The sequence below is a fragment of the Musa acuminata genome, chromosome BXJ3-8 (assembly GCF_036884655.1).
Source record: "Musa acuminata AAA Group cultivar baxijiao chromosome BXJ3-8, Cavendish_Baxijiao_AAA, whole genome shotgun sequence".
Classification (NCBI taxonomy): Eukaryota; Viridiplantae; Streptophyta; class Magnoliopsida; order Zingiberales; family Musaceae; genus Musa; species Musa acuminata.
In genome coordinates this window covers 39,765,579-39,793,486 of record NC_088356.1, presented here as the reverse complement: position 1 = coordinate 39,793,486, position 27,908 = coordinate 39,765,579, and the positions used below count along the sequence as shown (strand labels likewise).

General features: G+C 36.4%; 2 protein-coding genes across 2 annotated transcripts; one reads left to right on the top strand and one right to left on the bottom strand.

Annotated features, from left to right (window-relative positions):
• Nucleotides 1–48: 48 nt before the first annotated feature.
• LOC135645952 (AP-1 complex subunit sigma-2-like) lies at nt 49–3,515 on the bottom strand. The gene is made up of 7 exons (XM_065164914.1): nt 3,410–3,515; nt 2,658–2,744; nt 1,588–1,679; nt 1,351–1,459; nt 1,231–1,266; nt 1,051–1,137; nt 49–255 (listed from the first exon to the last, which is right to left on the bottom strand). The coding sequence occupies exons 1-7, from the start codon at nt 3,410–3,412 to the stop codon at nt 187–189; spliced, it is 483 nt and encodes a 160-aa protein (XP_065020986.1). The 5' UTR covers nt 3,413–3,515; the 3' UTR covers nt 49–186.
• Nucleotides 3,516–19,689: 16,174 nt separating this feature from the next.
• LOC103994659 (xyloglucan endotransglucosylase/hydrolase protein 22) lies at nt 19,690–21,279 on the top strand. The gene is made up of 3 exons (XM_009415059.3): nt 19,690–20,295; nt 20,379–20,572; nt 20,673–21,279. The coding sequence occupies exons 1-3, from the start codon at nt 20,035–20,037 to the stop codon at nt 21,058–21,060; spliced, it is 843 nt and encodes a 280-aa protein (XP_009413334.1). The 5' UTR covers nt 19,690–20,034; the 3' UTR covers nt 21,061–21,279.
• Nucleotides 21,280–27,908: the final 6,629 nt, after the last annotated feature.

Below are 27,908 nucleotides of genomic sequence, written 5' to 3'. Positions count from 1 at the left end.
CACATATTTGCATAAAATTGTATAACAACAACTGAGCCAGGCAGCAAGAATCATAATTATGATAACACTTAGATTAGATAAATAAATTGAGGCTGTGAATTGCTTTCTTCTTCCATGGGCTGAAGAGGTCAAAAAATACATCAAACAGTAGAAAACCATCCAGCTTACCCTACTTGGCAACTGCAATCACATTGCTTGCGACATCATGTTGCTTATTGAACTGGCTTCTTCCTTGGCAGTTTCCACTGGTGAGTCCTGCAAGCCAGATTTAAATTGCTCAGGAACAATATTAATTTTTCAATTATGCCACCGGGGGTGGAAGATATGAAACTCCATGAATTAGTGACTTTGATTACTGGTACTAGTTCAGTGCAAATAGCATCATCAGAGCTTTCAATCACGAGCAATGTGTATATTAGCTCATGGTTTATCTGGCTCAAGATAGCGAAAGAAGAAACTTTACGATAAAGAGCTACTTCATGATAAAAGAACTTCTGGTGTCTACACTCATAGATAATGAGATGATAATCTGGAACTAAAATTTAATGTTCACATACAAAACGACCTTAATGGTCAACAAATCACCAAAATACAACAGAACAACACAAAAGGTAAATGCTTTGTTACAATCTTTGGTATTGTATGAAACAATGCTTCAGGATATTTTGTTTAAGCAGACAAGCTACTAGCAGGCATATTTCAAAATATTAAAAAAAAAATCTAGAAGATCCAAAAGGGATGTTAAATGACTTCTCTGATGAAATCTGAACTGAAAGGTCATTTTCTTCATGGGTATAAGTGGGCCCAAACCAACAAGGCAAATGAAGATACCAGTTGAAAGGGACGGCGTTGGTAACGTCATTTTGATGATAGAACGTTCCACATGCTGCCTTTGTTTTGATTGTTTTTCTTATTTTGAATCTTGCAGGACCATATCATTAATTGGTCAATTTATCATCAATGACTTGATGGAGTGGATATACATGGCTGATGTGCAAATTTGCTTGGAAGTTAAAATGCTAAGGAAACACATCTTCCAGTAACAGTTACCTGTGCAGCTATAAGACGTGCAACAGTTTTCTTGCTTGATTCCTGAAGTTCCCCAGCAATCAAAATTTCATCCAGGATATAGTATGCCTGCAAATATCTTTTGGTCATTAATAAAGAAAAGGAAGAATTTGGAGAAAACATGAGAATGCTGATCCATCTACTGTAAAGACATGACAGTACCTTATGGAAATTGAAGATCAAATCAAGCTCACATACCTGAAGGAAGAAAAGGAACAGTCAAAGTTGTACCTTACAAGTACTATAGTAGAATATTTAGTGGAAAAAACAATAGTGACTCACACTGCCAAAATAACGGTCTAGTATCTCCACAAAATGATGAATAATCTCAAGAATTTCCAGTTCGTTGTCATCTGGATCAATGCATATGCAGAAGTATAGGCTGGCATATCTGTAGATGTGTTTTATGAAACAAGATGTGGAAACTTATTGGAAAAAGAGAACCATCTAAAATTATCAAAACATAACACCATCATATGAAGCAACAGGTTAAAAATAACTAAAATGATGCTATCATACCTTCTGTACACAACTTTGTATCCCTTCCACTCAACAAAATTGCAAAGCTTTGGGCCTCTTGTCGGAATAAGGCCACTAAGCTCCCGGATGACCTTTTAGTGAAACAAAAAAAAATATAGGTAACATACACATTGTATACAAAACTGCACAAACCAGTACAAACAATAAGACCAAATCTTTTAGCCTTTTTGCTTCGTCTCTTCATTTATATTTTCCAAGCAAGAAAAATGTACGCTACACTGTACCAACAAGCAACAAGACTTATCACCATCTAGTTGCTAGATGGTTACAATCTGGCATGTTTGTTCTACATAAAACATAATATATGAGGAAAAGCATTTAAAAGAAAAGGCAGCATAATTTAACATTTCCAAAGAAGTGCATGATGAGTGTATAATAATGTCATGGGCAACATGGCTGGGCTATATAAACTACTAAAAGCAAGATTTCGTGTTGTATGTTGCGAAGATGAACGTAGAAGACCTTGAGCTAGACAGGAAGTTATAGACTAATTGATCCTATCAGAAATATAAAAATTAACCCATCTGAGTTGGGTTTGCTAAATAGTTTCAGCACCAGTTCTAGAGCATATGAAGAGGCTAAGATTTATCATAGTAATACTTGCATTCCTTGTTCAAAAGAGCATACAGTAAGTGATTATCAACTTTGGAGAATACCTAATAGAGTTACAAGGCTCGAACATGTTTGTCTTTTTATTTTTATTTTTATTTTATTTGGATAGGAATCTATAGAAAAAGGGTTTATTCTACCATATGAAGTCTAGAACCTCGGTTCTTCCAAAAGTTGTGGAAAGGACTGATAATACTTTTGCATCCAGATTTATCAGATTCTCTGAGTACTCCAACATTCTATCAGGACAGTTGGTTTTCTTCTTATGCAAGACCATCTTCTATATAGCTAAGTAATCTAAATAATCATAAGAATGAAAACAATTCTAGTCATAAGAAACATGAGTCCATTTCTGCATTGGATAAAGAAAGGTATCTTGGTCAAGAAATAATGATATTTGAGAAGAAATAAAACAGTATGGTTTTCATAGATAACATTACCGTGGATCTTTCCTTTTGCTGATATGGAGAATACCATTTTGTCAATCTCACTTTCCCTTGTCGACTAATAAGAATTACAAAATGGATCTGAAAAGAACAAAAACAGTAGTAATTGCTTATCTGATAAAGGTATCTAAGCAAGTACCAAAACTAGGAAACCTGATTCCTCCGCAGAATTAGATTTTAAATTACCAGCCTTTATCTCCAAGATTTTAACCAAACAAGTACAAGACTTCACCAAACTCCGTCAACTACAGATTCACCGAAACCCTAATTCTGAAACCAATTATGCAAATACGATCATAGTCAACATAATGATAACAGATTCTTCTGGTAAGTAATAATTTCATTCGGGTTTTAGCGACTGTAACAAATAAATGCATTTTTTTCAAGATTTCTAACGGAACAAAATACAACACAGACGACGTCAGATAGAAAAAAATCGAGAAGGAGAGGGACTCAGATCCGCAGTTTCCGAGTCGGTTCAAGTAAAACCATTCGCGCCAAGAGAGGTCCGGGAGAAGAAAGGCCGTAGAAATCAAGGCGTTTCAGCAAGATCCCGAAACGAACGAAAGATTTGGATATCAAGAAAAAGGAAATGAACGCAAAAATCGACGAACTGCGAGAAATTCGTGTAGCGACGAGCCATTTGCATGATATAATGATTATTTATAGATGTCAAGATAACGCGAGAGAAAGGCAGATCAACCGAGGAAAGAACGAAAAGGGATATCAAGAAACCGGAGACGAACCATCGTCGATCGGGATCCCCGCTCCCCTTTCTTCCTTGGAGCAATTTTTGTGCGCGAGCGACGAGATTTAACGGATGTAATTATAACGCCATATCGGCCGAAACGTGACATATCACAATGCCTTTGCCCGTTCTTTCCTTATAACATCATTTATTTGGGTCTTCATTCATATGTTTTTTGTCCAAAAAAGACCCTTTTTATATTTTTATTTTTTACTTAAGGTCCTTAGAAAATTATCTTTCCCAGAAAGTCGTCAAGAGGGTTTACCAGAAGAAATAAACTGAAGGAAAAAATAGCCCTCGATGATTATTACTAAACCAAATATTCAAATAACTATTAAAACAAATACTCAATCGCCAACCCTTTAATTAGATTCAATGTTAATTTTTCGTTACAATACATGAGGTTCCAATCAAAGCGGGTAAGAAGTGATAGTGAGTGCTGTTTAACTTAAATCCTTGTCTTATGCATAGCAAGTGATAGCATAACTAAATAAACAAAAATATGTACAACACTAAATACTTTTATAAGGTGTATAAATTGTAATATCATGTGTGTTGCGTCCAGCCTATATGTGAGTTTAGATATTTGAGTTTTTGAGCCCAAATCACTAATTAAAAATTGAGGAAGAGAACTAACGGCACAAAGAAAGAAAAGAAAAGAAAAAATTAAGAACTTGAGTTTTCTGCTTGACGATTAGTAGTCAAACGTTATCAATTTTGGTCCAAATTTTATACAGAGAATCCTTACAGTAAACTTTACAATCTTAATAGTGTTGATCTGCAGTTTACCCTCTCTGAGATATTTTCCTGCTATATCCACTTTGTGAGATCTAAAATTCTTCTTTTGGTGAGATCTAAGATCCATGTTTTTGATGTTATTATAATCCTCTGATTATTCTAGAGAAGATTTATTGTAAACCCATTATCATTACTATTAATAGTGGATGTTTGAGGTGGACTACGATCCAATGATTTTTCCCGCATTGGGTTTTTCACATTAAAAATTTGGTCTCACTGTGTGATTGATTTATTACTCTATTATTTATGTTTTTCTGGTTGATATTTACATTTTGATATCAAGTTGGTATTTTGATGAGGAACTCATTTTGAGACACAAAGAGGGAAAAAAATTATTTCGCTTTAGCAGGTTTTTCCCAACAAGTGGTATCATAGCAATAGGTTATATGGTGCTAGTTTTTTTTGTGTGATTGAAATGGAGCAGTCAGATGGTATGATTAAATTAAACTCATTAAATTATTCCACTTAGAGGCATATGATGAAAGATTTGCTTTATTGCAAAGATTTGTATAAGCCCATCAAGGTTAAAGATAAACCTTCTACTATGGACGATAAAGAATGAGAAATTTAACATAAAAATGCTATTGCCTATATTAGAAGATGGATGAATATAAATTTGCATGAGCATATTTCTGATGAAACTAGAGCTGATATTGTTTGACAAAGGTTAGAAAATCTCTTTGCGAAAAAGACGGTGGAAAATAGAATTTCTCTCCTCAAAAAATTTATAAATTTGAAGTATAAAGATTGTGGTAATATTGTTGAGCATATAAGCCTATTTCAGAGTCTTATAAATAAGTTGGTTGCTATGAAAATGAATATAGATGATAAGATGCAAGGATTATTACATCTCAACTCTTTACCAGAAAGTTAGGAAACGTTTATGGTGACAATTTGTAACTCCATGCCAGAGGGGACTCTAACTATATATATGGTTAAAGACACTTTGCTAAATGAATATGCCAAAAGGAAAGAATAGGGTGAATCTTCTTCTGGGGCATTTGTTACTGAAAAACAAGAAAGACGTGGAAGAAGTTATAGTAGAAATCCACATGATTATAGAGGAAGATAAAAGTCTAGAAGAGATATCAAATATTTTCGTTGTAACATACCAGGTCACATGAAGAAAGAGTATGAGTTTTAGAAGTAAGAACAGAATGAAATGAAGAAAAATGAGAAAGATACCAATACAATTGCTACTGAAGGTAATATCACTATTGTTTGTGATGACGGTTATGTCAGTCTTACAGCTCAGGACAGTAACTGGGTAATTGACTCTGGTGCTTCATTTCATGTTACATCTCATGGTGATTTCTTTAGATCTTACATTGCTGGTGATTTTGGTAATGTCAGAATCGAAAATAGTGGTACATCTAAGATTGTGAGTATTGAAGATATTTGCTTAGAGACCAGTATTGGGAGTAAATTGATACTCAAAGATATAAGGCATGTTCCAGATATTCGTCTTAACTTGATATTTACAGGCAAACTTGATGATGAGGGCTTTACATATTATTTTGGTGAAAGTAAATGGAAACACACTAAGTTTTCTAATTGTGGCAAGAGGAAAGAAACTTAACTCTTTTTATATCATGGAAGTTAAGCTATACAAAAGAGAGATTAATACAATTCAAAAAGGTGAAAGTATAGATCTTTGGCACAAGAGGCTTGGTTATATCAATGAGAAGGGACTTCAAACTCTTGCTAGAAAGCAGTTCTTACCAGAGTTATAAGGTACATCTCTTAAATCTTATGATCATTGCTTAGTTGGAAAAATACATAGAGTTATATTTCATACATATCCATAATCTAGAAGATCAGATGTTATTGATTTAGTTCATATTGATGTCTGTATTATACAAACTAGAACTCTTGGAGGTGCTCTTTATTTTGTTATTTTTATTGATGACCATTTTAGAAAAGTGTGGGCTTTTGCTTTGAAATCTAAAGACCAGGTATTCGATGTTTTCAAAGAGTTTCATGTCAGTGTTGAAAGAGAAACTAGCAAAAAGCTAAAGTGTGTTCGATCAAATAATGATGGCGAGTGCAGGGGTCCTTTTTTAGAATTATTGCAGGTTTTATAGAATTAGGCTCGAGAAAACAGTTCCTAAAACTCCTCAGCAGAATAGTGTGGCAGAAAGGATGAACAGAACCATTAAAGAAAATATTAGGTGTATGCTTTCCCATGCCAAGTTATCGAAGTCATTTTGGGGGGAGGCTATGAGAACTACAGTTGACATGATAAATCTTTCTCCATCAGTTCCTCTGAAAGGTGATGTTTCAGAGAGAGTATGGAGAGGAAAAGATATATCTTATAATCATTTGAGAGTCTTTTGGTGTAAAGCATTTGTTCATATTCCCAAAGATGAGAGGTTCAAGCTTGATAATAAGGCAAAAGCATGCATCTTTTTGGGATATGGTCATGAAGAGTTTGGGTACAAATTATGAGATTCAGTGAACAAGAAGATTATTAGAAACAAAGATATTGTATTTCTGGAAGATCAATTGTTTGATGATGGTGATAATGTTGAGAAGCCAGAAACCTCTGTTTATATTCCTTGGAGTTTGGGTCCAATTCCTTCACCTATAGTTCATGATGATCATGGGGGAGATGAACAAGAAGATTGTGATGAGAATGTAAGTGATGATACTCCTATAATTGATGATGTTAAACCAACTGAACAAGCACCTCCACCACCAGTTGAGATTTCATTGAGAAGATCCACTAGAGAGCGACAACCATCTACTAGATATCCTCCACATGAGTATGTTATGCTTACTAACGGGGGAGAGCCAGAAACTTACCAAGAAGCTATTATTCATGAGCATAAGAATGAGTGGGTTAAAGTCATGCAAGAAGAAATGAGATCCTTGCTTGAGAACCACACCTATGACTTAGTAAAGTTACCTAAAGAGAAGAAAGCTCTCAAGAATAAATGGGTTTACAAATTGAAGTCTGAAAATAATAGCTCACAACAAAGATACAAGGCACGATTAGTTGTGAAAGGATTCAATCAAAAGAAAGATATTGACTTTGAAGAAATATTTTCTCCTATGGTGAAAATATCCTCTATCTGAGTTGTTCTTAGTTTGGCTACCCGTTTGAATTTAGAAGTTGAGTAACTTGATGTGAAAACAACATTTCTTCGTGGTGACTTAGAAGAAGAAATTTATATGGAGCAACCAAAAGGTTTCAAAGTCAAGGAAAAAGAAAATCTAGTGTGTAAGCTTAGGAAAAGCTTATATGGACTAAAACATACACCTAGACAGTGGTATAAGAAGTTTGATTCCTTTATGATGAGCCAAGGGTATAATAGAACCACATCTGATCATTGTGTTGCTAGTCATAGGTGCCCAATAAGCCAATCACGTTAGTGATGACACGTGTGACTTGACACAGAATCTTTTTGCTTATTATATTTTGACATTTATCACTTTATATTAACTATTACATATATACATGTATATATTGTGATGTCCTTGAATCTGCGCAATGAGAATCGGATCGTGATGAGATCACGATAATGAGATCGATTCACCTTTAAACATAGATCCTAAATTATCTCGATCATAGGTTACTCGAGAGGGACATCGTGATAACCGGATAGACTGGTGTACTGTATACCCGTTTATATGATGGATACAGTTGATCTCATAGCTGCTCGTGTAGGGGCACTAAGGATATAGTACAGGTGCTTATTGGAGAATGAGTTCACTAATTGATCAGCTTATAGAATGTTGGATGGTTGATGATGTCTTATTGTCAGACAGCGATTCCGTAGTTCTAGTGGTGCATCTGGTCTTTAGACTTGAGACACCAAGGATGTCATGTATGAGTGCTCCACTCTTTGATACCAGACTTATAGGTTTGGATGTCCCAGATCTAGTACAGCTGGTTATTGGGAGTGACAATCGACCTTACGAGGGCTATTGAGTATCGATAGAGGATCATCCACTCTCGGCATCATGAGAAAAAAATCCCATGTGTTCTTGCTCAGACAAATCTCTGACTAGGGCCATTCGGATTGAGAGAGAAAGAGTTCTCCAGGAGAATCCGATTATAGCGAGACTCGAGAAGAAACCGTATGGGTCTGACAGCACCATGCCCGATATATGGTCTCTGAGATATTAGATAGATGAGGGACTATATGTATACGATAACTGAGGACAGACATGTCCAATGGATTGGATTTCCCTGTATCATCTAGGGACTACGACGTAGTGGTCTAGTACATCCGTAGTCGATGAGTCGAGTGAATTATTATAGAGATAATAATTTACTAAGTTAGAAGGAGTTCTGACAAGTATGACTCATGGCCAGCTCGATATTGGGCTTAGAGGGTCACATATATATGGTAGGCATTGCGATGAGTAGAGGTTCAGATATGAGATATCCGCCAGAGCCCCTATCTTATTGGATATCCAATAAGCCCATGAATTATTAGATCCTATGGATGAGATCCAATAAGAGCCCATGAGAGATTATTGGATAGAGATCCACTAATCTAAAAGGCTTGGGTAATTGGATGCAGATCCAATACCCACTATGGAAGGATCCATTAGGGTTTGACAGGGGACCTCTATAAATAGGAGGGATTCAATGGTTCATAGGCTAGAGCATTTGCTTGCCTCTCTTATTTTCCTCCCCCTCTCCACCTCAGAGTAGGCCTGAAATTTTGAGGAGCGTTGTGCAGCCCTACTGTATGGATCACTACTAGAGAGGAGGACGCTTGACCTCCTTCACCCTCTCTTGGAGATCTGCAAGGAAATAAGGATATACAATCTCCCTAGGTAACACAATCTATTCTATACACAGTTTGTTTGGCGGATTTTTGTGCATCAATCATCGCACGACGATGAACATCTTTTTGGGAAATTGAAGATTTTATTTTATTTTTTTTGTTCTTCCGCTGTGCATATGATGTCGCCCCCAAGATTTTCCAACATGTGTGTTTATGAAAAATTTTTCAGATGATGATTTAATTATTTTACTACTATATGTTGATGATATGTTGATTGTTGACCATGATGGTGAAAAAATTGAAAAGCTTAAAAGAGAACGAAGTAAGTCTTTTGACATGAAAGACTTGAGATCAGTGAAACAAATACTTGGCATGAAAATTCTTCGTGATAGGAAGAAAAGGAAGATTTGACTATCTCAGGAGACTTACATTGAAAAGGTTCTTGAAAGATTCAACATGAGTAAAGTCAAAGCAGTTTATTCTCAACTTGTAGGTCATTTCAAGCTTAGTTCGAAATAATATCCTACTAGTGAGAAAGAAAAAGAAGAAATGTCCATAGTGCCTTGCTCATCTGTAGTAGGCAGTTTGATGTATACTATAGCTTGTACTAGGCCAGATATAGCTCATGCAATTGGAGTTGTCAGCCAATTTCTCTCTAATCCTGGAAAAGAACATTGGACAGTAGTGAAATAGATATTAAGATATCTAAGAGGTACTTCTAGGTTGTGTTTATGTTTTGGTAATGATGAACATGTGTTAGAAGGCTACATAGATGCAGACATAGCAAGTGATACTGATTCCAGGAAGTCCACTTCAGGGTTCTTGATGACATTTGTAAGGGGAACAGTCTCTTGGCAATCAAAATTACAGAATTATATTGCTCTATCAACCATAGAAGCAGAATACATAGCAAGTACTGAAGCTTACAAGGAAGCTTTATGGATGAATAAATTTCTACAGGAATTGGGCTTGAAACAGAAAGGATATACTATTTATTATTATAGTCAGAGCATCCTTCACCTCTCCATGAATTCAACATACCATTCTAGATCCAAACATATTGATGTGAGATATCACTGGATTCGTGATGTGCTTAAGATGAAAGAATTATAGTTGGAAAAAGTGCATACAAATGAGAATAGTTCAGATATGTTAACAAAGTCTTTGCATAAGGAGAAGCTTGAAGCATGTAGGCGAAGAGCGGGCTTGGTACAGCCCACCATATGAGCTGGAGGGGGAGAATTGTTGGGTCCAACCTATATATGTGCTTGGACAATTGGGTCTTTTAAGCCCAAATCACTAATTAAAAGGTGAGGGAGAGAGATAGAGAGCAAGAAGCGGTGGCACCACAGAGAGAGAAAAAGAGAGAGAAAATTAAAATATTGAGTTTTCTGCTTGACGATTAGTGGTCAAAAGTTGTCAGTTTTGACCCAAATTTTATGCAGAGAATCTTTGCATTAAACTCTACAATCCTAACGGTGTTGATATGTAGTTTACCCTTTCTGAGGTATTTTCTTGCTATATTCACTTTGTAAGATCTAAAATTCTTCTTTTGGTGAGATTTATATGATGAAGATATATTGTTCTTGAGCCAAGATCTATGTTCTTGATGTTATTATGATCCTCTGGTTATTCTAGAGAAGATTTATTATAAACTTGTTATCATTATTATTGATAGTGGAAGTTTGAGGTGGACTACGGTCTCATGGTTTTTCCCGCATTGAGTTTTTCACGTTAAAAATTTGGTCTCAGCCATCAAGTTAGTATTTTGATACATATACAGGGAAGAATTATTTCGCTTTAATAGGTTTTTCTAACAACGTGCAACTTTGTTGGTTGCTAAGCTGACTTGAAATGTGAGCTATCAGCCATCAAGCCCCCGTTTCATGCTCAGGCTTCATCTGTGTACATTGACGAGTTGTAAGATAGTTTGCTTTGCATTAGGAAGTGTTTTGCAAAGAAGAGGTTTCTCCGGTTCAGCTGTAACCTTCAAATGATTGAGATCCTTGTTTTTGTTGGAATTAAAGTTGTGAAGAAGTTATTTGTATCAATAGTTAAACTACATTTAGTGCTGCCTATCAAAGAATAAATCAAACTGATTATTTAAAAAAAAAATAAAGATGAAAGATTCATTTTAAATATAATAAATATAATATATCGATGATGACTATATGAATCTATGGAACAAATATTTTTAGAATAAATAATATGTTGTCTTCAAGTCCATGAACAAAGACTTACAAAAAAAAAAAGCCCCATAAGACAAGTACTATAAATCAAATATACTATTGAGAATAAAATTGAATCACAATATAAAAGAGAAAGGGATCAAGGTGGAAAAAAGGAAAAAGTGACAAAAAATCATATCAATTAAAATATCTAAATAATGAAAGTGATGAAAAAAATTCTAATCAAAGAGACCGAGATTATAATCGAGGACGTGGCAAGGTCGTGGACATGAAAGAAATTTTAAAAAATTTAAAATATAATATTATGTTTGCAAAAGATATGGACATTACTCTTTTAATTATTATTATTATAGTCTTAACGATTAAGGTGATAAAGAAAATTTAGGAGCTTTAAATCACATATGTAGTATTAAGTAATTTTTTTTCAAAGTAGATACAAGTTATTTCGGTAATATTATATTTAGTGATCTACCTCAAAGACATGTAAGAGGTAAAGATAAAATTTTTCTTGGACTTAATAATGATAAAAACATATATTTTAGATATTTATTATATTTTATATAAAAAATAATATTCTAAGCTTGAGATAATGACAAAGGTTATGATATTGAGATTAAAGATATAGATCCTTCAATTCATAACAAAAATAAAACATTAATTTCACATATAAAAATGATACAGAATAGAAAGTTTTATTTATATTTATATATTTTTTATTAGTCAAATTATTTTAAAACTGATATTAAGGATAATTCTATATTATGGTATCTTAGATACGCTCACTTAAATTTTGAAACTTTAAAACTTCATAGTAGTATAATATGTTGACGGGATTGTTAATAATTGATCATCTATGAAAGTTATATAAAGTGTGTATCATGAGCAAGTTAGAAAAGAGTTTTCTAAATTAAGAAGAACAAAAAGAGCATGACATCAACTTGATCAACTTGATCTAGTGCACTCAAATATTTATGGCCCTATTAGTCTAGTCCAATTTAGAGGAAGCGAGTATTTTCTTAACTGATCATATGCACAAAACTTGGTTTTCATGTTAAACAAAAAGAAAGAAGACTTAAGCAAATTCAAATAATTTAAGAATTTGATTAGAAGATAAAGTGGTTGTAAGATTAAATGTTTAAGAACATATATGAGTGATAAATAGATATTAAATTAACTTAAAAGTTTTTATAAAGATAATAAAATTTTATAGCAATTGACCATGTCAAACACACATCAATAAAATAGTGTCTTAGAAAGAAAAAATAAGACTATACTTAATATAGTCTAATGCATGTTAAAGAAAAGAAGAATTTTTAAAGGATTTTAAGGAGATGTTGTTGCTTATGCACTTTATTTGCTTAACATATTTCCAAAAAGATGAATTAATAATGTTACACTAGAATAAGTATGAAGCTTATAGAAATCAAGAGTCGATTATTTAATAACTTTTAAAAGTGTCACATTCGTTAAGATATGAAAGAAAAAAAAATAAAACTTCAAAAGATTTGAAATTGAAAAAGTGAATGAAATAAGAAACCTGCAACTTCAAAAGAGGATCATATGATTCAAGAAGTCTAATTATAAAAAAGGATAAGTCATAGCCTCTATTGAACAATGTAAGGGTATAACAATAAATGTTGCATATATTAAAAATCGATAGCTTGATATGAAGTTCAAAGAAATGCCCTCTCACAACCTTTCTAGTATGGGCAATGACTCCAAAAGTCTCACTAGCTCTACCTTTATCTTATTGGCAAGTAAGCTATGTTGGAACACATTCCTCCACATCAGTCCCCATCTTCGACTAATAGGAGACTCTCTCCACGAGAGCTAATGTTCGGTGAATACCCAAATATCTAGCTTAAAAGAAATCATAACATTCTATAAAAAATTTATGCTCACTCGAGGAATATAAACTCTATTTCTTTTAGTATAGACGAGTCTCTTTTAGACCTAAAATCATCGTGTCTTTCCCTATTTTATTAGTTGCATTAGGGTTATTACTTGAAAATCACTATATAATCTATCTTTAATCTAGAAAGCAGGTTGGAGTGCAACTGACTTGCTTGCCCTCCACCTTTTAGTTATATAATATTCATTAGCTCCACTTTCCTACTCAAAGCATTGACCATGATATTTGCTTATCTGAGCTTATACTCCGTTGCTATATCTAAGAAGTTCTACTATTGATCTTGCTTTTAGGATACTTTTTTTAAGTTTGAAAGTAACTCAACATGATGTTGTTCGTCCTTAGAGCAAATCACATTTCGAGAAGATAGTGCCACCCAACTCGTAGATAGTGGACTATCACTATCATCTCTTTCTTATGTATTGGATACTATCACTCGATCTCGTTGAGCTTGCAGCTCTCATAATCCATCGGGTGACCCTCTTGCATAAGTACTCTCCCAATAGTAAAGTCTAAAGTATCCATATGAACTTCGAAAAGCTTTCTATAGTCTGATAATTTGAGCACTAATTCTTCCAATATATTAGCCTTTAGGTCTTAGAATATATTGCTCCTTCTTTAGTAACTCTATCAATCGAGCTACATGCTTTGAGTACCCAATTATGAAGCACCGATAATAGTTGATGAAACTAAGGAAGAATCTTAGCTCTGGTATCTTCTTTGATGTTCATCACTCCGCCATAACTTGCACCTCTGATTTATCTATCCAAATGGAACCTTCATTGATTTAGTGCCCTAAAAATAAAATCTTCATCTAAGCAAAATAATACTTCTTCCTTTTCATAAACAAAGTGTTCTGTCTAAGAACCTTAAAAATTGTTTGAAGGCACTCAACATGCTCCTTAAGTATTTGCTATAAATCATGATATTGTCTAAATAGATTATCACAAATTTATCTAAATACTCCTTGAATAGTTGGTTTTGAGAGTATAGAATGTGACCGGAGTGTTGGTTAAACTAAAGGGCATCATCAAGAACTCGAATACTCTATACCTAGTCGCATAGGTAATCTTTACTTCATCGCCTTTAGTAGTACGTACTTTCCAATAACTCGATCGAATGTCGAGTTTAGAAAAATACTTTATTTTACCTAGTTGGTCAAACAAGTCTATGATAAGTGGGATGAGATACTTGTACTTTACTGTCACCTTGTTTAGAGCCTGATAGTTAACATATAATTGAAGGCTCTCATCTTGTTTCTTTTAGAAAAGAACTAGAGCTCTGAATAATTTTTTAAACTAGGATAAGATCACTACCTAATGCTATAGTCATGAGGTATGGTGGTCTCATTGGAGGCTTCACTACTAGCTTTAACTCAATATGATAATCCATTCCTTTGTGTGGTGGCAGAGTTTTCAGTAACTCGAGTGGTATGACATCTATAAACTCCTTCAAAACATTCACCACCATTATAGGTTCTTGAATGACCTTCACATCAAGTGGCTCCAGCTTTACTATAGCCACGTAAGTTAATTAATCTTTTTATACCCCCCTTCTTGAGTTGTAATGTTGATATTTGTTGTGGATCCTTAGTTTCTCCTTCAGAAACTAGAACCTTGCATGAGTTATCACCTCCCATTAGGCATGGGAAATTTAAGAATGATAATGACACTAACTTTGTTGCATGCATGAACTCCATTTCGAGAATCACTTAGATACAATGGCACTATCATCATGTTTGTACTTTCGCTCCATATCATGTTCTTGATGGGAACCCCTTTGTCAGCCTAGAGATCCACTTAGCCTCCGAGTTCACAGGCTTCATATAACTCGGGCTCTTCTCTAGGTTTAGCCTAAGTCATATTGCTTCTCGATCAGCAATGAAATTGTGGATAGTGCCCGTGTGCATTATTGCATGAGTTGTTCGGTTGTTTAGTTTAATGTCCATGTACATTAGCTTGCTACTTTTTGCTTTCTATGACTTCATCTTCATATTCTCTCTCACTTTATCCCGCAACGCATTCAACAAATGCATTACTCCCATTTGGAGTCCTTGTGACTCTTCTTCGTCACTATTAAATTCTTAACTACTCTAATAAGGGTGACAACCTTATCCTTGTCCAATTTGGGGGGTGAATTGATATTGTTAATGCCTTGAGTTTTTACTTTTGTGGGCACTCCCTCACCATATGTGATTTTCTGCATAAGAAGTATTTAATAGGTTTTGGGGCCTTATATTTTGAGCTTGGCCTTATGTAGAAACTCATTTTCTTTTGCTCACTTTCAGACTCCTTCTCTCAATAATACTTAAATAGACGGTTTCTCAAAGATTATTTTTTCTTTCTTGAGTCTTCTGACGAAACAAAGTAAATGAGCATTTTCACAACTACATTTGCCCTGATCACATCATTGACATCCCTTAGATGCAATTCTTGTTATGCCCACAACTTCAAGCCATTAAGGAAGCTGAATAGCTTATCCTTCTCGGATATGTTTTGTGTGTTCAATATCAATGTAGAAAATTACTTTACATAGTCCTAAATGAAAGTACTTTAGTAGAGTTGTCTTAGCTTTCTTCTTGTGATGAATTCCATGTTCTCGAGTAAGAACTGATTTCTCAACTCCTGCTTTAAGTCCTCCCATATGTCCACCCAACGCTGGCCTTGTTGGATCTCTTTTCAATATGTTCATTACCAAAGATTTACATTCCCATTTAGATACATAGTTGCTATTGAAACTTTAATTTTTTTTAGAATTGGGCCTTATAGCTCGAAAGTACTATTCCATATCAAATAGAAAAGTTTTGAACTCTTTCGCATCCCTAGCACCCTCGTAGCAATGTAGCTCAAGTGACCTTAGGTTTTGTGGAGTAATATGGGTGTTGCTCCCTCCTAGGTTAAGAGCCCTTATGAGCAATGTAAATTTTGATGTGAGTTCTACATAACTTTATGTAGGTGTTGCTTGGAGATTTTGGTGTCTTCTATTAATCGATCGACTAGAGACTTGACCTTGTTGATCTACGATTCTACTTTCTCTTGTGAGTTATTTACCCTAAGAAGCCTTCGTTGGCCTTAGTAGAGTTCTTCTAGACTCACTTTAAGAACGTCAAGGTAGGTTTCCGCAGTTGTAAACCTCTCCTTATGGCTTTTTTTTCCTAATTGGTGCTCTGAATCGTGCTTCCTCTATTCATAGAGAATAGCCAACTTCTCGCTCATCTTGTTCATTGTCATGCTCCTCTTAAGTAGCTCTAATAGCTTGAGAGCGAGTTTACACTTGCAACCCACCTGCAACTACTTGCAGTAATAGTCCAGCTTGCCCCATCTTGCTCGATTCGCCATGATACTTTGTCATGGCAAAATTATGAAACTTTCGATATTTGCTTAAATTGCTTGTCTGTTCTCATATCACAATGTTATAGACTTGGCTGAAATTGCCTAAATCATGAGACACCCTTGTGATAATATCACGGACTTAGTTAGAATTGCCTCATAGGCTTAGCTAAAATTGCCTAAATCATGAGACACCATTGTGATAATATCATGGACTTAGTTGGAATTACCTAATTCGTGAGGTACATTTGTGCTAATATCATGGACTTAACTAAGATTGCTAAGTCGTGAGACACCCTTACGTTATCTGTCTATAAATGATCAGCCTAGTGGCAACCTCACTCAAGTCCTGAAAGATCCATAAAAGAGTAAATTAATTAGTTCAAAAACGAGTGATAAACAAATATCAACATCACGCGAAGAGGACAACTTTATAAGTAATTTCATAAACACTCGATGTGTAAGAGAGAAAAGATAGAAAGGAGAAAATACGAACTTTAAAAGACAAACAAATAGTCACAAATCTACAAATGACTACTCACTAGGTGCTGGATGCGATGGCAAGTTCTTGTAGGCTGAACGTAAGAACTTATGAATTTAATCCCAACACTACCTCAAACTCTTATCCAACCTTGTGCCATTTGGGAGGTTCCAAGGTACTAAGATGGTTGATATTTTGTACCGCACTATAACCTACAGAAATAGGCCATGATACATGAAAACTATATCATTTTAGGGTAATTTTGTATATCTGACGAGTAGTCGCTCTATAGTATTGTAAATTATTCATGCTCATAATTTTTAATTAAAATATATAAAAATAAGATAAAACATGCTACCAAATATATGTACAAACCAACAAAAACAATAAATGATTCATTGATTGATACACTCACAAAACCTCTCAAATTTAAAATATTTTAATAACTTTAAAAAAAAATTGACAGGCTAAATCAAACAAGTTTATTATATCAAGAGATAAAATTATAATGACTCGGGCCTGATGGGCTAACTGGCCTATCAACTTCGTTTGGTCTAAACCACTGACCAAAATGCTTAAGTTGAAGTTGATAGTAGTACACTCATCAGACCCTTATAAGTCAATCTTAGTCTTGCCCACTTTCGATGTGGGACTAATTAGGGATGTTACAATCAGTACTCTGACTCTGTCTACGGGTAGCCCTTTCCTACTCGAGCCCCCTCACCATACTCAAATGCTAGGTCGGCTCTGATACCAAATATAATGACTCGGGCCTGGTGGGCTAACTGGCCTATCAACTTCGTTTGGTCTAAACCACTGACCAAAATGCTTAAGCTGAAGTTGATAGTAGTACACTCATCAGACCCTTATAAGTCAATCTTAGTCTTGCCCACTTTCGATGTGGGACTAATTAGGGATGTTACAAAATACTTCAGGAATCTCTTATATAAGAAAGATTTATATTGAATATAATAAATATAATATATCCATAGGACTATATAAATATCATGAGACATAAAAGATATATTTTTAAAAAATTATAATAAATTTATTTTGAGTAAAATAATAAAAATACTTTGTCTGATACCTTTTATCTTTTCTTCTTATCTATTTCAACAGTTTTTCCCTGTTGAGTTTCTCACCGAAGAAATTGATACAGTAGTGATATGAGCTCGTACATGTATGATAATTATAGGTCTTTGGCTTTTCTTTTCTTGAATACTACTACTGCTACTACTTGCGTTTTTTCTGCTCTTCATGTTGTTGGCAAGTGAAGTTGACAGATCGGTAGTGGAAGGTCAGTTGTCAGCCACCGGAAACCATGGCCGTCGGTGGATTGTTCGTTCTCCTGTTGATAGCAGCCCATACTAGCAAGCACTAGCTGTAGATAGACATGGGTTTTCTAACACTTAAATTGTAATGAATATTGAAACCTGTCTTTTGCTATCTTATTTATTCTTCATATGTTGACTGCTCTCTAACTTCTTCAGTTTAGTATATAGGATAGTAGGATTAAGATAATATCGATAGGAGAAATATTTATCCCGACATCAACAAAGAAGAACGGATCTCAACCAATAAATACTAGTCTCATAAGCTGAACCACAATAAAAAATCATAAGGAATATACAATATCATTAAATATTCTCTTGGGTCAAATTTATCTTAAGACTACTGTTACAAATATCGTCAAACACCCCATCTCATCTAGAACTTCCCAAGTCACTTTCTCGATCACATCCAGCTCCTCACACACATGATTTCGGATTAATTCGAACATCACCAGCATCCATCTCAACAAGTGTAGATTAGCAAATGTTGGATCAGTTTCGTGTGTTGGCAACAACATCTTAATGCAACTTAAATATGTTTTGTAGTTCCTGTTAGTATATCAATTCTTTGTGATTAGCCATGGAATATGGTTGAACAGTACCTGTCACATCTTGAATGCTTGGGATCACTTGGGCTAGCCAACCCCTAACCTACTTGTCATTTCTTGATGTCTATGTTGGCCATGGATGCTTCTTAACAGGTAATTTGTATCTCTTGAATGCTTGCTATCACTAAACATAGCCATCCACTGACCTACCTGTCATTTGTTGAAATATCACTGACACTGGATTATTCCATGTCTTAAATCTTCAAATCAGTTCAAACAAGTTATCCAAACTTTGTAAGATATAAATATTTTGTGACAGTTGACTAATTTTTCATGATTCATCACACAAGTTGCATCACAAATGAAAATATCATCCATGAAAACAGTGATGACTGCATGAGACTTCACTTAAAATAGTTAACAAAATAAAGAAATTATTATGTGACAACTTATCAATCTAATATCGATGGCTCATCTTCTTTTTTCAGCTCAGATTTACATGCAGATGGAACAGATGCCATACCTGCTAGAAGTCACTCTTGTTTCCATCATAATTTGGATGATAGGCATGTCCACTTCATTATGGTACGATGTCACACTCAACTATACTTAATCCAGAGGAATCTACCACCTTCTCTTCATTCTTCTGAAGGATTTTTAGGAACCACAGGAGAGCAAAAGCCCCGTGAATGTCACAGATAAGGTCTACGTTTCACGAACACTAAACATACATATCTGCCTCCTCAAATGAAAGGGATTTAGATGAGAGACAAAGGTTGACAGCCCAGCAGTAGCTGTAGGCACTGAGAACACCACCAGTTCCCAACCATGCACGCGTCCTCGCTTGTCCAGTTTTGGTTGGCCATCCAATCTTGAAGCTTGACGTCGTACCTGCCACATCGGATAACTCTCAACTCTCTTCTCATGCATTACTGCATTCCTTGGTCAAACTTTGGATGCTCTAAGTTGGACGTGTGTACACGAGTCTTCGATGGGAGTTTGCACGCACAAATGCTTCGGAGTTGTTGCCAATGGTTCCAAAGATTTAACAGGAAGACACTGTGATCCATGTTTATCACGTAACTATGTGAAAAGGATGAGAGTGGGCAGAGATATTCCTGTTTGCATCACCAATTATGCAAGCTCAGAAAGAAAACGATGGTAGCCGAACCATGCAAACACCTCTCTCAGCCCATGCATATCTTCTCCACACACTATATATACCTCCTACTTCTCCTTACTCCCGGCCACAAGACTCACTGTTGTGTTGCCTCATCATACTTTCTACTCTGAGACATGGGGAGACTGGTTCTATTTCGAGCTTGGTTCCTCGCGGCCCTCGTCGCCGCCGCGTCGGCTAACTTCTTATCGGACGTGGAGATAACCTGGGGAGACGGTAGGGGGAAGATACTGGAGAGTGGCAATCTTCTCCAGCTCACCCTCGACAGGGCCTCCGGCTCGGGATTCCAGTCCAAGCAAGAGTACTTGTTCGGGAGGTTCGACATGAAGATGAAGCTGGTGCCGGGGAACTCCGCCGGCACCGTCACTACCTATTACGTAATCCATCTCTCTCCCACAGCCGAAGATGGTACAGTTGTCTCTGTTTCATGTGTGCTCAAGGTTGATTCTTGTGTGTGCAGTTGTCGTCGCTGGGGCCAACGCACGACGAGATCGACTTCGAGTTCCTGGGGAACGTCAGCGGGGAGCCGTACGTCCTCCACACCAACGTGTACTCGCAGGGGAAGGGTGACAAGGAGCAGCAGTTCTACCTCTGGTTCGATCCCAGGCTGGCTTTCCACACCTACTCCATCCTGTGGAACCCTCAGCAGATAGTGTTGAGTACCGCGACACTTGAGATTTAGTACACGAAAGCTATGGATCATCAGCTCTCATATATGGCCATGGCTGATGCTTTGGTCTGCAACCGTCTGCAGGTTCTATGTGGATGGGACGCCCATAAGAGTGTTCAGGAACAGCGAAAGCTTGGGGGTGCCCTACCCAAAGAGCCAGGCCATGCGCCTCTACGCCAGCTTGTGGGACGGCGACGACTGGGCCACCAGGGGCGGCCTGGTGAAGACGGACTGGAGCCAGGCGCCGTTCGTGGCGTCCTACCAGGGCTACGCCGCCGACGCCTGCGTGTCGTCCGCCGGCCGGCCGTCGTGCTCGCCGTCGAGGGGGAACTGGTGGGACCAGGGCCTGGACTCCGGCGCACTTCAGAAGCTGAAGTGGGTGAGGGACAACTACATGATCTACGACTACTGCCGCGACACCAAACGCTTCCCCCAGGGGTTTCCTCCCGAGTGCTCCTCTCCACGCAACTGATGCCTGCGACAACCAGTTTGCTTGCTTGCTTGTTTGCACATCTCGCATTTGTTTGATGAAGGAAGACGGCACCCGTGCACTCATACATATATCAATCATGTACTAAAAAAATCTGCTGCTTATGTAAGTAACAGATAGTATAGTATGTACGGCTAGTTGTATTTCTTGCTGTATTTTGAATCATTGGTTCAAAAAATCAACATGTAATTGTCAGGGCAAGGTAGATATGTGGTGAAGATGAGGACAGATGCATGGAGGAGCCTCCGTGATACTAAATTGTGAGAAAGAGAAGGAAAAGGATTCATTTAACTTAAGTGATAAAAGAAGAAAATGATAGTGAACTGTGAGAAAGAGAAGGAAAAGGAATCGTTTAATTGAAGTGATAAAAGAAGAAAATGATGTGAGAACAAGATAGAAATCATCAAGAACTACAATATTTAGTGTTCTAAATCGATAGGAATGGCCAAGTGTGAGAACCTTGCAATTCAAAGATTAATCTCTTGTGGATGTCTTTGTGGTTTTCTGAGAAATTGGGTGGAACAGAGGTGCAGCAGGAGTACCGTTGATCCCCACTATGAGATGCGTACCACTACCACATATGTGGTGTGGATCGTCGAGGGGCTTCACGCCACACAGGTAGTGAAACAGAGGATCTGAACAGAGGAGCAGCTAATCTGCAGTAGCAGCACAAGCAGAAAAGTAAGTGGGCGCCTCATTCCTCGAAGATAAATCCTCTGGAAATTAATAATATACTATACATAGTAAACCTTATGTCAATCTATTGTTCATAATAAAAAATAATTAAAGAATCTTATATAACATGAAGGACATCGTCAATCAATTGTATCAAACATATAACCTCCATACGCTAGAAACATGAGATAAAGACTACTACCCCTCCCCCCCCTCACCTGTCTACTTATATGGACAAGAGTCGAAAAAATATTTAGAGAAAAAGTTAAAGAAAAATTATTGGAGACAGTTAGTGATAGTCTCCTTGCATAATATTTCATAGAATATTTTACCATTACGATTAGGTATAAAAATTTATCTTTAATAAAATAAAAAATGATAATCTTTTTTAACCACTTACGTCCATACTCACCTACCTTAGATTACTAACTTGGAAGTCACAGGGACTGAGTCAGGAAACCTCTCTCGACCTCAATCTTTGTATAGGTGGCACCTTATGAGCTAGACATTTTCACCTAATAAACACATTGGACAATCCTATGTACATGAGTCCAAACTATGTTGGGTTGATCAGGACCTCAACGATATCTTCTCATAATATTTATGGTGCTAGAAGGAGTACTTGATGCTGTAAAAATGTTTGCCTATCAAACTTCTCAATGAACACTCAAGCAAAGAGACTTTGCCTAGGACAATAGCTACCCTTTCCATATATAGGTATATTTACCTTAGCATAAATGCTGATGTGATATTGGCATATATTCGATAACCTAGGTCTCTCACCCCTAGGGATGATTCTAAGCCAACCACTTGTCTCCGCTGAGGTGTTCTTAAATCTCACTTAGCAAGTACATATGCTAATAGGTATGATACAAACCATCACTCCGTTTTTATCCCAATTAGCCTAACAAACGGTACCACTAGCTTAGTCATAGTCCCCAACTCAATCACCACCAGCATTTGTCGAGGTTCCCTGACCTAATGTGGTACTAACATCCCAAGAGAGAGCACTCGGTCTTCAATCATGGAATTCAGTAAACCACACTACCACTGTACCATGCTTGAATTCGAGGCCTAGTTAACGAAAGATTTTTATGGATCCAATTATGATAGATAAACTAACATTTGAATGAGATATGATTAGTGCTTTAATAATCAAAGGGGAAAGCGCTGGCTGATCCCACCTTGGGTCGGTTGGCGACCACTTAGAAAATCTAAGAGGAACCATTTTCAACGAACTTTTATCTCATTTCCTTGGAGGCTTTCAATGATAGTGCCAACCCAATAGAGCATATTGCAGCTTTCCATACTAAAACATTGTTATATGACACTTTGAACATCCTGATGTGCTACACCTCCCCAACCATATTAAGAGACCCAACATAAGAATGGTACACCCCGCTTAACTCCATTTTTCATCAATTCTTTTACCCAACTTGCGAGAGAGTTCAAACTTTTTTTCTTTGGAAGAATATGCTCGCGGTCTTTAATAACAACACTCCTCAAACTCAAGCAAGGGAGGAAGAGACACTTATAGACTTCATCGCTTAGTTCACAAATGAGATCTATGGTGTGGTTGATGCCCATCTATCACTCATAATATAAACGTTTATGATGAGACTCAAGTCATCTCGTCTCTTTGGTTATTGATAGAGAGACCACCAACAACTATACCTAAGGTATTCCAAAGAGTCAATCAATATAATATCACTTAAGTAATAGTTTCGAGCAAGTATGAGGAGTAGCATAGGAGACAAAAGCAAGAGCAACTACAATCAGCCATGACCTTGAGCTCATTGTGGTAGAGGAGAAATGAATAACCTAAGTTATCTCGCCTAAGGTCTAAGCTGACCTCTCTAAATATGACTAGAAGTAAGTTTTTCGACAGATAAAAGAGAAGAAGCTTTTAAAAGACTCTTATCTAATAAAGACTCCATTGGCGAAAAGAGACAAGTCTAAGTATTGTTATTCCAATGGGATACGATCATGATATAGAAGATTGTTGCAACTTGAAAGAGCATATTGATGAGCTCATATGTTGGGGACACCTCGGGTGATTCATTAGCATTGGGAACCCTCACCTCGACCTTAGGGGTCGATGAAGAGGCAAATTGATGTCATCATTAGTAGACCTGCTTGGGGGGGAGGCATAGCTCCTCGAGTCATAAGAGTTATGCCCAAGCTACCACTAAAAAATGCTTGAGGACGAAGAATGACCTAAGGATAACCTTCAAGGAGGAAGAGATAAAGTATCTCGATATGAATTATGATGATACCTTAGTAGTTTCTATGAGAATTAAAGAAGAAAGAGGTAGAGTATCTCAACTTGGATTATGATGATGCATTGGTGATTTATATGAGGATGATTAATACTCAAGTAAAGAGGGTCATGATTGATGTAGGTAGCTCTACTGAAATTCTTTACTTTGATACTTTATAAAAACTTAGGCTACCAACTAACGATCTTACCTTTATAACTTATTTGTTGATGAGATTCATTAGTGACTCTATCTCTCCTCTTGGGATTATAAACCAGCACATCACATTCAAAGACGAGCCTTACTCCAAAACATTATTAGCTAAGTTCATAGTGGTGGATATCCCCTTGGCGTATAATGTGATTATAGGTCGATTCACACTAAATAAATTAAGAGTTATGGTGTCGACCTATCACATGATGATGAGGTTTCCGATGAGGGCCAACATTAGAGAGTTGAGAAGCAATCCAAGGGAGTCATACTAGTATTACCTAATGGCGATCTCCCTACCGAAAAAGGCTCGACCTAAGATGCCACCTATAGACCTCTAAGACTTCGCCAACTTTATCTCTCATCCTAAACTAATGGAGCCACTGATTAAAGTGCCCTTAGATAAAACCCAACCTGATCAAACTATCAGGGTTGAGGCAACACCTCTCGAAGAAAAATGGGTGCAACTCATTAACTTTCTTCGAGAGAATGCTAAAGTCTTTGTGTGGTCACTAAGAGATATGTTGGGAATCAACCCCAACGTAACTTTACATCACTTGAACATTTCTCCTAAGGCATAATCAATAAAGGCCTTGTAAAGATTGGTGTGTAAAAACCCGCGAAAACGAAAAACTACGCGTATAAGAAAGTTGTGTTACCTAGAGAGATCGTATATCCCTAAATTCTTACAAAAATATGAGAGAAAATTAAGGAGGTCAACTATCCTTCTCTTTAGTGGTGATCCACATTGCAAGAGCTACGAAGTTGCTCTTTAAATCACTGCTCAAATCTCCTTACTACGCATACCACACAATCAAGAAGGGGTTGACTATTCTTGCTATCCACACACCCCAAGCAGGGGCTACTAGTTGAGGAGAGGGAGAGAGTACAATAGAAGCTAGCAGTCAAATGGGGTCTGACCTATAGCCCTTGGTTCCCTCATATTTATAAAAGCCTAATATCAACTTAACCTTAATGGATCCTATCCTATTGGGCATTGGATCTCTATCCAACTACCCAAGATCCAATAATCAGAGGCTTATCGGATATCTAATAAGATAAAGGCTCTAATGAATAACCTTAACACCTACCATATGTGTATGACTCTCTAGGCCCAATATCAATCTGGTCATGAGTCATACCTATCAGAACTCCTTCTAACTCAGTGAATTATCATCTCCATAATAATTTACTAAACTCATTGACTAAAGACGTACTAGGCCATTACGCTAAGAGAATCCAATCCATTAGATATATTTATCCTCGGTTACTATATATCTATAGTCCCTCATCCATCTAATATCTCAAAGATCATATACCGGGCAAGGTATTATCAAGTCATATGATTTCTACTCAAGTCTTGCTCTAATCAGATTCTCCTAGAGAACTCTTTCTCTCTCAATCTGAAAGACCCTAGCCGGGGATTTGCTTGAGTAAGAACACGTGAAATATTCATCTTATGACACCGAGAGAGAATGATCCTCTATCAATACTCAATTACCTTCGTAAGGTTGGATGTCACTCTTGGTGATCGGTTGGGAGTATCAAAGAGTGAAGTATTCATACAGTACATCTTTGGTATCTCAAGTCTAAGGACCAGATACACTACTGGGATGACGGAAGCACTATCTGACAATGAGATATCATCAACTATCAAGCATTTTATGAGGGGATTAATCAGTGACCTCATTATCTAATGAGCATCTGCACTATATCCCTAGTATTCTCATACAAGCAACTATAAGACCAGCTGCTTCCATCATATGAATGGGTATATAGCACACTAGTCTATCCGGTTATCTCAATGTCCCTCTCGGGTAACCTATGACTACGATTATTTATGATTTATTTTTAAACATAAATCAGTCTCATTATCGTGATCTCATCACAATCTAATTTTCATTGTACAGATATATAGACATCATAATATATATAATAGGTAATATAAAGTAAGAAAAATATCAAACATATAATAAGCAAAAAGACTTTATATCATGTTACACATATCATCACTCACATGATTGGCTTGTAGAGTACCTATGACTAGTAATCTCCCACTTGACTTAAAGTCAATCACCAACATTTCTGATCCCCATCAGACCCCTATGACTCTTTGGTACATAGAGGTATAATTTGTCCCATTAATGCTTTGATACAATAGAAAATAAGCGAATCCTAATTCGTATTTTTTAATAGGTGTAATCTATCCTGTTCAACATGGGAGGACATATGATAGAGTGTCTCTCTTGATTACTTAAAAATAACATTTATTCTATCTTGGGTATTAAACAAATGAGAGAACCTTACTTTGATATAAATTGTTAAGATCTCAATTATACTAAGAGATGGATTGAATTAGTTCAATAATATTTTTAATCAATTTTAAATTTTAATTAAAAATTTAACATATTTTGGAAACTTGATTGATCATATTAGTGTTGCGAGTAAAGAGAATAAAACTAAGTTACAAGGAAAGAGCAAGTAAAGAGATAAATCATTTTATAGTAGATTTATCTGCCCGACCTATGTCTACTCCCGATTTCTCTTCCCTCGAGGTCATCGGTTTTCACTATCAATCTTATTTATAACGGACGAATATCAACTACCCTTGTTATAACTCTCTTTTTTCAAGCTAAGGAGATAAACTTTACGCTCTCTTTCTACATAAGTGTTAGGACCGAAATTTACACCAAGAGAGAGGATAAATTAGTTCTTTTATAAGAAACATCGATTTAAAAATTCTTGTTTAATGAAAATTAACATCGGAAAAGAGTTTAACTTGAAACACATTCATAATCGTAGTGAGAGTAAGAAATCAGTTCGCAATGTAAATGAAAAGCATAAAGTAAATATAAACCAAATTTATAGTGGTTTGATCATCGTGACCTACATCAACTCCCGATTTCTCCTCCGTTGCGTCCATCAGCGTCTACTAACGATCTATTTTCATTAGGCATAAACCAACTACTCTCTTATAACTTTTTTCTCCTTTTGACAGGCTCGGGAGAGAACCTTTACATCCCTTTTTACAAAGTTTCCCTCATACTTTCCCTTAAAATAGTCTCTAAACTTTAGGAGGAGGGACTCTACACTTTACAACGGTTTACAACTTTAGAATCACAGAGTTTTGTTCTCACTTTTGTGCTCTTCCTAAGTAAAAATCTATAGGGTATTTATAGACCTCAAATGATTTTAAAAATTAGAGCGAAAATTTAAATCTCCGAGATTTTAGGATACTAGCGATACCACCGCTTGTGTTGGGCGGTACCATCACCTGTAGTGCTAACACTAGGTGGTACCACCACCTGATATAGTCTCAGAGATTGTGACTTGGAGACTGAGCCTCTAGTGGTTCCACCGCTTGACCCAACATTTAGGTCACTAAATGAGCCTCATAATGAGCCCAAATTAGTCTTAATTTAGGTTCAATTGGCCCCTAATTGAGTTAGCTTAATTATATTCAAAATTTACTTAATTATAACCTAAACTACTTTAATCTAAACAAATTATTACAAAGCATGAATCATATATTTGTCCGGCATGTCATTGGTTCATCCGGCACTTCGTCCGACCCTTCGGCTCATCGTTCTTTCCTTTGGCGTATTGCTCAATCGATATATTGACCTCTTGCAATATCTAATATTCTTGATGCAATATCTGATCCTTCTAGCTCGATGCTTGAACTAA

Excerpts from the sequence above, each read along its gene's own strand:
- LOC135645952 (XM_065164914.1), bottom strand. Across the intron at positions 1,680-2,657 it reads AGCAAAAGGAAAGATCCACG|GTCATCCGGGAGCTTAGTGG; the intron begins GTAATGTTATCT and ends TTTCACTAAAAG. Across the intron at positions 1,138-1,230 it reads TGATCTTCAATTTCCATAAG|GCATACTATATCCTGGATGA; the intron begins GTACTGTCATGT and ends AGATATTTGCAG.
- LOC103994659 (XM_009415059.3), top strand. The coding sequence starts at position 20,035 with ATGGGGAGACTGGTTCTATTTCGAGCTTGGTTCCTCGCGGCCCTCGTC. Across the intron at positions 20,296-20,378 it reads GCACCGTCACTACCTATTAC|TTGTCGTCGCTGGGGCCAAC; the intron begins GTAATCCATCTC and ends TTGTGTGTGCAG. Across the intron at positions 20,573-20,672 it reads TGGAACCCTCAGCAGATAGT|GTTCTATGTGGATGGGACGC; the intron begins GTTGAGTACCGC and ends AACCGTCTGCAG.